This window comes from Cydia amplana, chromosome 15 (genome assembly GCF_948474715.1).
Source record: "Cydia amplana chromosome 15, ilCydAmpl1.1, whole genome shotgun sequence".
In the NCBI taxonomy this organism is placed as follows: Eukaryota; Metazoa; Arthropoda; class Insecta; order Lepidoptera; family Tortricidae; genus Cydia; species Cydia amplana.
Genome location: NC_086083.1, coordinates 9,890,109 through 9,903,092, shown reverse-complemented (window position 1 = coordinate 9,903,092; position 12,984 = coordinate 9,890,109). Strand labels below are relative to the sequence as shown.

General features: G+C 39.6%; 1 protein-coding gene across 1 annotated transcript; it reads right to left on the bottom strand.

Annotated features, from left to right (window-relative positions):
- Positions 1-1,417: 1,417 nt before the first annotated feature.
- LOC134654569 (acidic mammalian chitinase-like) lies at positions 1,418-11,585 on the bottom strand. The gene is made up of 9 exons (XM_063510035.1): positions 11,488-11,585; positions 8,474-8,653; positions 7,037-7,137; positions 6,003-6,134; positions 4,499-4,626; positions 3,845-3,965; positions 2,746-2,931; positions 1,937-2,062; positions 1,418-1,626 (listed from the first exon to the last, which is right to left on the bottom strand). The coding sequence occupies exons 1-9, from the start codon at positions 11,570-11,572 to the stop codon at positions 1,420-1,422; spliced, it is 1,266 nt and encodes a 421-aa protein (XP_063366105.1). The 5' UTR covers positions 11,573-11,585; the 3' UTR covers positions 1,418-1,419.
- Positions 11,586-12,984: the final 1,399 nt, after the last annotated feature.

The window sequence follows — 12,984 nt, the reverse complement described above, 5'->3', positions numbered from 1 at the left end:
ATTTGAGCGCTATGTTTTGCCGGTTGGCATATAAATGTCAAAGAGAACTAAAATCTAATCTAGATAATTAACAAGTGTCTTTATTTAACGTGCGTGCGTGAGGGCGGCGCAGAGGCATGGGCGTCGACCATGCAGGTGCCCCTCTATTCCCCCTTCTAGATATTAAAAATTAGACAGCCAAGAAATTCTTATCAACTTATATCAACTTGCCGCTCCCCCCTAGGCCATCGGTTGGCGACGCTCTTGCGAAGAGGCTGGTGGGCAAGCAGGGTTCGCTCGAAGAACAACAAACTCAGGGGACAGGGCGGACACGCCATACATCAATAGTTATTTGTACAACAAGAGATCAAAGTTTGATATTTCTTCGAGTGCTTATTTTGAGTCCCGTGCAAGCGAAAGATTCTATACTAGATTCACGAGCGTAGCGAGTGAATCTAATTTAGAATCTTGAGCGTAGTAAGGGACTCAAAAGCGCACGAGATGTAAATAACTTTGATCTCGTGTAGTTCACAAAACTTTTCACCTCAGCAGTGAGAACATATTAGAGAACCCGAAAAATGTATTCCTTCTTCATCACTTACCTCTATTCACTCATGTTTTCTTAAGATATACCAACAATTAAGTTTTCACCTCAGCAGCTCGAACAAGGGTACTTTGCTACTTAAAAACAGTGAGCAAAATGCGATTTTGCTCACTGTTTTTAAGTAGCAAAGTACCCTTGTTCGAGCTGCTGAGGTGAAAAAATAATTTGCGTTTATTATGTGTGCGCGGCACGTCTGCGGGCTCAGCACGGTTCCATTTTTATCGACTATCACTATGCCCGTCACTTTCACACTTACATACTTGTTAGAACGTGACAGGCATGGTGATAAACGATAAAAATGCGACCGTGCTACTAGGGCTGTACACGCGTCATTGTGTATTCGTGGGTAAGTCGCTTTACTGAGAGGACGCCAGATTAGAAGTCCGCCAGATTCATTTCGCGGCCAGTCGCGGGGCGAGGTAATGCGAGTCGGGACGGGGCGGTGCGTGGCCGTTTTTTATGATAATAATATTACTTATTCTGTTCAGGGTGTCCACTGAACTGTAAACACGTTTTGGATCTTTTTTTGAGCTTGGTAAGTTATGGCTTTATATGTTAGTAAAAAAAGTTGAAAACCCATGTTGACCCCTGAAGATAATTTTATGTCGATGATTGTTTTACAATTGCCATTCTAAATTATAAGGGATTTTGATACTTAGGACTTACTGTAATAAAAAAATACTACTAATAAACTACATCTGAAATGACTTCCATCCATAAGAAATAAACATAAGGGTAATTAATAAGGGTCGATACTAAAACAACCTAATCAATTTAGTAGTTTTATTCACATTTTAATTTTTACATCCATAAGTCGGCTACTGATATTAGTGATATTACAAAAACCTAAATCTAACAATACAGTTAAACAGTGATACTATTAATAATAAGTTTGCGGCACTGATAATAGAAGCAGATGATCTGAATCCCTCGATGCCCTGCCTGATGAGCGGGTACCTGTCCCCGCAGACGCCGTTGAAGTCGTCCAGATCCACGGCCCAGTACATAATGCCGCCTAGACCCATTTCCTTGGCGTATTGTGCCTGTAATAAAATAGATTTATTTCAAGCTATTTGGCTCAGTTCTCTACAATATAAAATAAATTGACCTTTAAGCGTGTAGTATTATGTACATTAAGCCTTACTTTATACTATTGTGTAACAACCTTAATTTGCTAACGTCAACAAAACTGAAGACTGGGATTATTATATCCAGCGCTTCGAACTTGTATTTCAAATTCACGGCCTTGACAAACAAACTTCTGAGGAGAAGTCAACTGGTCAACTTCTTCTTTCTCGGTTTCATAAGATAAATATGAGAATAGATAGTGATATAAGTACTTATAGATCTTACCTTAGCATAGATAGTGTTGGGGTTGTCGTAGCCGACCCAGAAGATCTCCTTGTTGGCGAACACGTAGCTTCCCTCTACCTCTGTGATATTCCATGCTTCTGGATTGTTCTGCTGGTCTTCGCAGAGCTAAAATGAAAAAAGTATATAAAAACTACATTTGAATACATAAATACTTCAATATTATCTTCTTATAACTTAGAATGCATTCTCTCGGCAGTATTTGGACCTGATAAGTTCAGGTTCAGATTCGTGGTCGATGTCACAGATAGTGGTGAGGGATTTAGGGTTCTAGCTAAATTGGTCATTCCATAGCGTAAGTATTGAACAACCAATTCAGCTAGGACCCTAAATGGCTCATCAGTTACGAAGCGTGACTGTACCTGCCCTCACGGTATTTTTTTTTTACTTTTCGATTGACGATTGTCGTTAAACGCTTGTCATCATGGCTACGATTGCTCAAGGAATTCGTTAATTGTTTGCGCCTAAAGAAATTTAAAGAAATGTATTGGACTGTCGTGGTTGTAATTTCTCATTTCTATTAAATTGCATTAAAAATTAAAGATCTGATGTTACTTTCGTTGGTGTAAGTGTAAGGCCTGAGTGGACGGTCGAAGCGGAGCGTTCGGCGGGGCGTGCAGCGTGGCGTTGGGCTCACAAGTGATTTGAGCAGCGTGCACTAAGGCCGCTACTATACGTTTGCATTTGTTTAACATGCATGCCGCACACCCCGCTCCGCTTCACGCCCAACTCGAGCGTCCACTCAGGCCACACAAAGCTACCTACAGGGCTAAAACAGAAGGACACCGTACCTCATTGTAACCAAAATACCCGGCTTCCTCAGTATAAGGGCCGATTGCTCCCGGCCCGTCAAAAGGCGCCCCAATCCCGGTGTTGTCCAAACTCGTCAGGGTGTAGGACCTTCCGTATGCTCCCAGACCTAGGACCAGCTTGGATGGGGACGCGCCGTTATTGATCCAGACGTGGACAGAGTGGTTCTGTAGGTATTAGAGATAATTATGAATATACTGCTGACTGAGTACAGTAGGTACAATACAATACAATAAAATACAATAAAATAAATACAATACTCTTTATTGTACAATTCACGCAGTTTACAATACTCTTAACAGTACATATTATGGTGCTACTTTCCCTCACCAGTGCGGGAAAAAGCACTTTCCGTGTCTATGGCGAAAATTTAAATTTAGATGTGCTGAGTTAAGGTGACAGTCCATTTCCAACCGCAGCTGCACTACTGTTCATTTTACTATGGAAATTGACAGTAACAGCGACGCGTTCAGTACCAGTTGCAGCTGCGGTCAGAAATGGAATGTTACCCTTAGCTTGATCTATGGACTATAATTGTATTAAGTCACGTTAAGTATAAAACGTGGTAAGGCGTCATTTAAGAGCCAACAGGAGCTAAGATTTAAATATTTTAGGTAAATATACCCGTCTCGCTAACGGAAGCGGCTCCTAAAACTAGTGCGATAAGGACAAGGCGAAAATCCTGCGTAATAATCTCAAAAATCGAGGTTTCGTACTCGACTGTTTCCTCCTCCAAAACTTAACCAATTGTAACCAAATTTGGAAATCTAAATGATAATGACTTTATCTGTGTCGGACCGTTTTGCTTTTTTGACTAATTGATATCAGTTTTGAATAGCACGCCTATCATTGCGGCATAGTCAATTAGGCCATTTTGATAATTTTTGAAGGGCTCTAGCGCCTTAAAAAACAAAAATATCAAAAAAAGCAAAACGGTCCGACACAGATATTGACAATATTAATCGGTGCTGAAAAAATCATTGCTCTAGCTTCAAAACCCACGGAGGAAACAGTCGAGTACGTTTGTATGGAGTAATGACCACTCCTGTTGGCTCTTAATAGGACAATAGCTTTGCATACCACATTCAAGTTGAGGTTTGGGTCATCAGTTTCTTGGGGAAAAAGGGGCGCGTTGGCACCTGTCCCCTCGTCCCAGGTGCCGTGATAATCATACGTCATCAGGTTTATGTAGTCCAAGTAGCTGTAAAACGTAAATAGGTAGGTATATTTAACTGTAGGCAATTCAAAGTCTCAATCTGACTCAATTTGGGTTATAGACAGATTTAAGGGGCCCACTTATTAACAGTCCTCCGGACGCTATCGGCCTGTCAGTTGTTCGGAACTGTCAAAATTTTGTTCTAACTGACAGGCCGATACCGTCCGGTGGACTGTTAATCAGTGGGCCCCTTTAAGCTGTAATTTATCTTTTTTTCCTGAAGGTTTATTTCATTTAAGCCTAATGTAGATTGGCCGATATGGACCACAAGCAGAAATAGGGCTCGCAGTATCCTTTACTTTTAGATACAGAAGCGACTGTTTTCTCTCTATGTTAGACGCACGTCTAAAGAAAGAAAAAAAAACATTTCGAATTATCCCCGACGTTACGATTTGTAACTTACGAAGAGGACATTGTAAATCGCGAAAGTTTTAATCCGTTTTTTTGATTTTGACGTTAGATTATTCAGATCATACTTTCTCTCCAAAAAAGCATTTATGTATTGTTTAAATCCGTACTTATTGAGTTCTTGGACGTCATAAGACAAGTCAATGTGGTACTGTGTGACGGCCACGGCGGAGGTCAGTAGGTATCCTTTAGGCGTGAACGCTTCCTTCAGCTCCTTTACCAACAAAACGAACTTCTCCTGAAACATATAGTACGGTAATTAGCAGTTGTTTATTTTACATTACCGTAAAATGGGGTGAGTAGGGTTCGCGGGGAGAGCTGGGTTATGAATGGGGAGGGTATGGATGAAAGGGGGGAGATGGTTTTAAGGCTACTGCTACAAAAATAATGTATTCCAATTTAAAATGGAGCTATAGTAACTCATAATAAAAAAAATCGATTCAACAATCTTCCAAAATCACCTTTGTATGAAATTCCATCTCACCCCAATTACGAGGGACTACGGGGTGAGGTGGGATTTCCTGTTTATCGTCAAAGTTATGAAATGGAAGTACCCAAAATAAAATAAAAACTAATATACAAATGTCCGGGACACTTATTATATACACCATTCAGTTTGCATATGTAAAAATAAAATGTTATCGAGGTTTGAATGTCAGTTTTGCCCCTATTCACCCCATTTTACGGTACTGTTAATACTATTGATTAATTCTAATTCCAAAGTGTAGGTGAACAAAATAAAACGTAGAAAGGTGTAAAATATGGCTTAACCCTTTGAACGCCAAGAACTCCTAAAGTCGTCGTCACTAGTCGTGCCTACCGCGCCATGGACAACTATCAGCTCGGCCACGACATTGCGCGACTGGCGACGGCGGCGGCGGAAACCATAGGTGGGAACGAAAGGTCCGATCGTTGTGTCTCGCTCCTATCTATGGTTGCCGCCGTCGCCATTCTCGCAATGTCGTGGCCGAGCCGTAGGTAAAGGTGTTATGGCATACGCTGCGCTGTCAAAGTAAACTTCATTCATTCAAGTAAGGTTTACATTAGCTCGCTTGTGCCCGGGATCTTGGCGTGTCTGTGTCTGTCTCGGTCTGTGTGGCGTATTTTAGTTTATGGGGGTTTTCAGAAAAAATGGTACCATTTAGTTTTTTTTCGAAAAACCAAACCATTTTAAGTGAAAACGCCCTTATAACGTATAGCGTTCAAAAGGTTAATGTTTATGTCATAAACTCAGCAGCTGAGCCCGTACCATGAGTCATTGACAGTGTCAAAACTGACATAAATGCTTTCGAGAACGTAATTTACTTTCTATATATCTCGCTTGCCCTAATATGCGAGTACGAGCGAGATGCATAGAAAGTAAATTACGTTCTCGAATTGAGAATCGTTAGAGAATCTCGATGGCGTTTATGTCAGTGTCAAACTGGTGGTAGTGGTACCGGACATATTTATTTACAGCTGTTTTGTAAGAATATCTATGTATGCGTGGACCTTGGAAAATGTTATGCGAAATACCTCAAGATTATTAACATTTTACATACTTAGTCCATACGAGTAAAATTTAGGAGTAAAAGCGTAATGGTACTGGCCGGATTTAAATTAGCCAAAACTGACCTTGTCAGACTCTAGGCCTCCTCGTTGCGAAGGGTACTCCCAGTCCAAATCCAAGCCATCGAAGCCATTGGTGTCGATGTACTCGTACAAGTTTCTGATGAAAGTTGCCCTCAGAGTATCGTTGTTGACCACCTGGTCAGAGGAATAATAATTTAGTGAAGCTGATAGGTATTATATGGAATGACATGTTAATAGTTACCTATTAACGTACAGGGTGAAATTTTAACCACCGTTCATACTCTACGTAGTGAATTTATAGGTCATATTGAACAACTTGTATTATGGAACGTAATAACTACGGGGCTATCCAGGTTTCTACAACGGAGGGGAAAAGGGGAAGGTCATAATGCAGTCACACATCCACACAACTGGTATTTATTACACACCAAGTATAGTATCTATCTACCCCGTGCTGACTTCACGATGCCTTGTATTCGGGTTAGCTAAAAATCTCCCGTCTCTCCTACTATCCTGACTGCAAACCCTACACTCCTGTCCTATCTACTGGGTACTCCGGTGTCTCGGGCAGGCTGCTTAATGAGCTGGTTTGTACGCGTAATTTGTTTAAATTAGCATCTGAGGCTTAGCCGGTGTGATGTGACGCTGACACAGTGCACCGACTCGCTGCCGCTTAGGGTGAATCAGCAGTCATGCGAGCTCCCAGTGCTAGTTTGCCTCAACTTCGCCTCCCCCTCTTAGTCTCTTCTTCCTAGCCCTTGCTGCAGGATCTGCTGGCTGGAGCTACCCCAAGTATCAGTATCAGTATCAGTGTCACAGTACACAATGACTGAACAACTTGTATTACGGGACCAATGCCGAAATCGCAAAAAAATTGGCTGTTTCATACATTCCGGCTGACGTGATACTGCTTATTTCTATGGGACAGCCAATTGTTTTTTCGTGATATCGGCATTGGTCCCATAATAAAAGTTGTTCGGTAAGATCTATTAAGTCGCTATGAACGTTGGTTAAAATTTCACTCTATATGCTGACTCGTCATATCAGAATTCTTGGATATGTCATAATGTTCTTACCGGTGAAAAGTTATCCGAACTTTCTACCCAACCGCCAATAGCAGCCAAAATTTTCAAATTGGGATTGGATTGTTTCAAGGCTATAAGATCCGCTACGGAATCTGAAAACAGATATATAAACAATGAATGTCGCTATTAACTATAATGACTCATCGAAACACAGAAATATTGGCTATGTGCGAAGTGGGTGGTGCGGAAATACAAGCGAAGCGTAGCACGACGTGATGAAAATATGAACTTTTGTGACACGATATCTTCATACTATTTGGCAGCTACCAACTGTCAAATAAGCAATGTAACCCATTGACCTACACCCACTAAGTGTAAGGCCTGAGTGGACGCTCGAAGCGGAGCGTTCGGCGGGGCGTGCAGCGTGGCGTCGGGCTCACAAGTGATTTGAGCAGCGTGCACTAAGGCCACTATACGTTTGCATTTGTTTAACATGCACGCCGCATGCCCCGCCTCGCTGCACGCCCAACTCGAGCACCCACTCAGGTCAGGCCTTACACTAAAATAGCGCGCCGCCACAGTCATGCACGAATATAGGTGCATATCAATAATGTTATAGGTATTTATTTACAGATAAACGCAGGAAACCGAATCGCGGATAAGACAGCCTCCTTGAAGCGTGAGGAATGGGTAGATAATATGAGTGCAGAGATCCAGAGGTCCACTTTACTTTAAAGGGGCCCACTGATTAACAGTCCGCCGGACGGTATCGGCCTGTCAGTTAGAACAAAATTTTGACAGTTCCGAACAACTGACAGGCCGGTACCGTCCGGCGGACTGTTAATCAGTGGGCCCCTTAAGTCGCTGACTCCGAAGCACTCGGCTCCGGGCCACGCGTTGGTTAAGCAAGCGTTGTCATAAGTAGCTATCTAACAAATATTCAGCAAATAGGCCACAGGGGCACTTTTGCATGTCAAATTTTTACAAGTAATAAAAGTAACCTATAATTACAAAATACAATTACAAATATGATTATTGATTACCAATACCATACCGTAAAATGGGGTGAGTAGGCGCAAAACTGACTGAATGTCTGACTGAAACCTCGATAACATTTTATTTTTACGTATGCAAACTGAATGGTGTATATAATAAGTGTTTGTAGGTACGTTTGTATTTTAGTTTTTATTTTATTTTGGGTAGTTTCATTTCATAACTTTGACGATAAACAGGAAAACCCACCTCACCCCGTATTTGGGGTGAGTTGGGTTTTCATACAAAGGTGTATTTGGAAGATTGTTGGATCGTTTTTTTTTATTATGAGTATTATTATAGCTCCATTTTAAATTGGAATACATTATTTTTGTAGCTAGCCTTAAAAATCCATCTCACCCCCCTTTCATCCCTTCTCTCCCCATTCATAACCCAACTCTCCCCGCGAACCCTACTTACCCCATTTTACGGTACCGATTGATTAGGGTCACTTACTACTTTTCTCTTCATGCGTTGATTCAAGAGGGAAAATCAGATTCCCTGTAGGGCCGTCTAGCGTCAGGAAAGAGTAGAAGATGTGTGTGCAGAGATCCGTGGGTATGTCGCTGACGCCAAAGCGGCCGGCTCCGGGTCTTGTATTAGCCCATTCACCGTAGTAACAGAAGACCACACCGTCTGATTAAAAAAAATAGGTAGGTAGGTATATAATAATAATAATTTTTGCTTTGCCATATCGCTTCTATTATCATTTCTATTAATTTTAAGTTTAGGTTAGGATTACGTTTTGTATGCTATGTCGCAGAACTCATAGACAGCCAGCTGTACTGTATTGCCGTTACTTGATGTGGCTGAACAGGATTAGTGACACTCGCGGTAATGAGTTTGTTACGCCCACTTAATATTGTGTTGTCCATCTTCTAGTTTAACTTTTCCTATGGTGCGACCATGCCATGCCATGCTTATGCAGTTTTAGTTTCGCACGTCGCCGCTGGCGCTAGCAGTTGCAGGCAAGCGTTGACGCATGGTATGGTCGCGTTCATAATTTCTCGTCTATTATAAATTTTTGTCTATGTTTATGTTTTTCTTTTCTTTTTGTTTTGTTTGTATTCATAATTCGTTTTCATGTATAATTTTTTGTATTCTCTGTTTTCTTATTTACTTCTTCTGTGTATCTTTTTCAAATGTTTTAATATGTATCTTTTTTTGTGTTATCTGTCGTGGCATCACCGAATGGGCCCTACGGAAGACCAGCGCTGGCTTTATAGCTAGCATTATGCTGAGTTGGGTCCATTTCGTGATGCACACTTATTGTTCTCTTCTGTTCTTGCTGTTGTTGTCTGTACATGTTCGTACATGTTTTGTGAACGTCACGAATAAAAATCTTTTATCTTTTATCTTTTTTAATTTGAGCCTATATACCTACGTTCCACTGCTGGGCACAGGCCTCCTCACATGCGCGAGAGGGCTTGGCCTATATTAGTCCCCACGCTAGCCCAATGCGGATTGGGGACTTCACATACACTTTTGAATTTCTTCGCAGATGTATGCGCAGGTTTCCTCACGTGGCAGGCGAAAAGCTAGTGGTAAATATCAAATGATATTTCGTAAATAAGTTCCGAAAAACTCATTGGTACGAGCCAGGATTTGAACCCGCGACCTCCGGATTGAAAATCGGACGTCATATCCACTCGGCCACCACCGCTAATAGTCGGTAAGGTAGGTATATATTTTGTCTAAATTATCTATAGCGACTTTTATTTTCTATCTGTCAGGGTTCTGTTCCCTCTCAACTCCCCAATTTCACTTTTTCCCCTTTTGTAATAAGCATGAATTATGTGTTGGTATAATTATAGGTAGATGGGTAGGTAGTAAGTACACTTCTTGATCACTTAAGTACATAAATAATTACTTAATCTAATTTACAAATCTATAAATTACGTAATGGATGATTTTGATTAGATTAAGATTTATTTATATCATAATGATAAAATTTAATTATGTATATTATTTGACACTAAAGTAGATGTTGTGTAGTAGTTATATGTTGGTGTAATTACTTACAATTAAGCGTCCATTATATCCATGCAATGTATTTTTATGTTTATTTTAACAAGTACTTAGGTAGGGGACTTTAATTTTTATCAAGACATCTGATCGCTGAAATGTTTGAAGCCAGACATTTATCGATTTCGGGATTAACTATTTCCATAGACAACGTTACATAGAAAAGTTTCAAATAAGCACATTAAAAGCGTAAATCCTATGCCTAAATCTAGTTTTTACATTTTTAAACCTTATCTAAGGGCTCAAAATCCTTTATATATGCTTTAATTCTATATTTATACTTTTGTGAACATAACTGTGGTCAGTCAAGCCCAATTATACGTTTTGAAATTATAAGTATACTTATAGCAGTAAGGGGCCAGCTTTCATTAAGCAAATAATTAATATGTAAAAATAGTCGATTGTTAACCAAGGGATGAAAGTCACTCATTTTTGCCGAGGTCGTTTGGCGCTCGAACGCATCCGAGGCTGAAATGATGGCTTTCACTCGAGTTAAACACTCTACTTTTCATTTCGAATACGAGGAAAGTAAAATGCAAGTGTTTTTTTAAAAACATGAGTAAGTATCAATTTTTATAGTATTTATTGAGGGTACTTTCAATTAAGAATTTAGGCAAAAGTATTGTTAGGTACCTATTTATGGAGTGGGGAGTCAAATATCAGAATGGAAATTGTATAACAAATCCATTTATACCCAAATTCCAATTGCTTATCGTAAAAAATTTAATAAAATCGTACTTGGAACCTAAAATGCTCTAGTGCAGAAACGTACCATTGTCTGCACACCTTTTAGAACATCAATCACCGTTTTTCAGAGCATGAGAAATGAAAATATATTTAAATAAAATATTATCTACAACCATTGGCGATTCTCGCGGCACTGTACAAGTCTTGTCAGTCTTCTTTATGCAACGGATAGTTGTTTGGCCGGATACCGGATGTTCGGCCTGACCATAGGACGAATATTCGGTATTCAGCCGCCGAATATGCGGCCGTCGGAACTATACCTACATTTTGGTTGTTCAGGTGCGCATTGTGCAGGTATTGACCTGTTTCGTCGTGAACGTTCACGCAGACTCATTTCTAGGTTCTAAACTCATTTGCACAGTGCCTGGTAATTTTGTTTTTTTTTTGTTAATAATAAACGAGTACGATTAAGACCGTGACTGTTTCTTAAATCCAATTTGTTACTCCGAAATCAAGCAAAGATACTATCCGGTATCCGGCCGGATATTAAAATGAGGGCCAGATAGGCTGGATACCGGATAATAACCGAATATCCGGTGCATCTCTAGTCTTCTTTAATATATTAAACCTTAATTTATATCTGTTAAGTATTTAAAACAATTAATTTATGTATATCGAAATAAAATAAAAATTTCGTACACAAAATTGTATGACGACGCGTGGCGAGATTGAAAACGAATGACATTACATTTACTCACCATTTTCTGAGGTTTTTCCCAAGCTAGGCCAAGCCAAGCTGTCGCCAAAACACAGCAGCGCACAGAAAAAAAGTACACGCGTCATTGCAAGCTATTGCTAACACGTAACTAATCTTATTGCTTGCTATTTCCGATGTAAATATTATCTTTGAGATAACATAAACGGGTCCTAATCAAACCCGACATCACAATAAGCAACAATAATAGATTAAAATGATATCATAAATTTATACCAAATGCGTCAAAGCAATCAGTTGTGGATTTGCGAGTCATTCAAATTCATTAATCGCGTCCGTCTTGATAAAATTCAACCTACAAGAAAATAATTTCATGTAAAGTATTTTCAAGATTCATTGGATCATAAAGCCACCAGCATGCACACGACTGTTGCATGCAGTTAGCATTTTAAAGTTATAAACGTTTATTTCATCAATGAATTACAATATATTCTATTTGTATTTTGTAATTAGATGGTATTATTTTGAGGTACCTACTGCGTATTAAAAGTGTTTAATTAGATACTTTTATCTAACTTTAATTAAGTTAGTCTAGCTCCTTCGAGTAAGTCCTTACACTGTCAAAACTTAAAATGCAATTTACCCATAGGAAAATATAGGTACATAAAATTAAATAAATAAAAATATACCGGATAGTCCGCCCGACCATTGGCCGAATATTCGGTACCCGGCCGCCGAAAATTCGGCCGGCGGAACTATACTACATTTCGGTTTTTCTGGTGCGCATTGTGCAGGTTTTTACCTGTTTCGTAGTGAACGCTAGCGCGGACTCATTTATAGGTTCGAAATAAGTGCGCGTGCAAGTGAGTGGAATGTTTAAATTGTTTTAAAATAATAACTGAGTACGATTATGACCGTGACTGTTTCTTATTCCAATTTTGTTTACTCCGAAATCAAGCAATGTTACTATCCGGTATCCGGCCGGATAGTAGACCACTATCCAGTATCCGGAAGTATGTCAAAGTAATGGCCGGATAGGCCGGATACCGGCTAGTAATCGAATAACCGGTGCATCTCTAATAAATATTATAACTACCCGAAAATGTACAAATTATTTGTTTACTTTTATTGAAGTCCCTAAAGACACAGAGTAGGTATAGGCAATGCCTGTCCCGTGAATGAACAACAGTAAATTATGATAAATATTCGATAATAGAGCATTAGGTAAAAACCCATAGATAGATCCAGTCGGCTGATATATAATCAACTAAAAATAATTCATATGTAAGTAGTTAAGTACATATATCGATTAGACACCTAGGCAATACGTAGAACCGGATACAATATAATTTTATCAGATTTCTATGACGTGATGTATTTTATAACGCCATTGCGCCAAATATTTTATTACCTCATTGGGGGATGTCTCCTTTTTATTTATCATTTATTTATTTATTACTCAAATAAGTGACACAGCATTCAGTAAAACCACAAAACAAAACACGAAACTGCACTGTGAAACTACAAAACAAGAAAAACA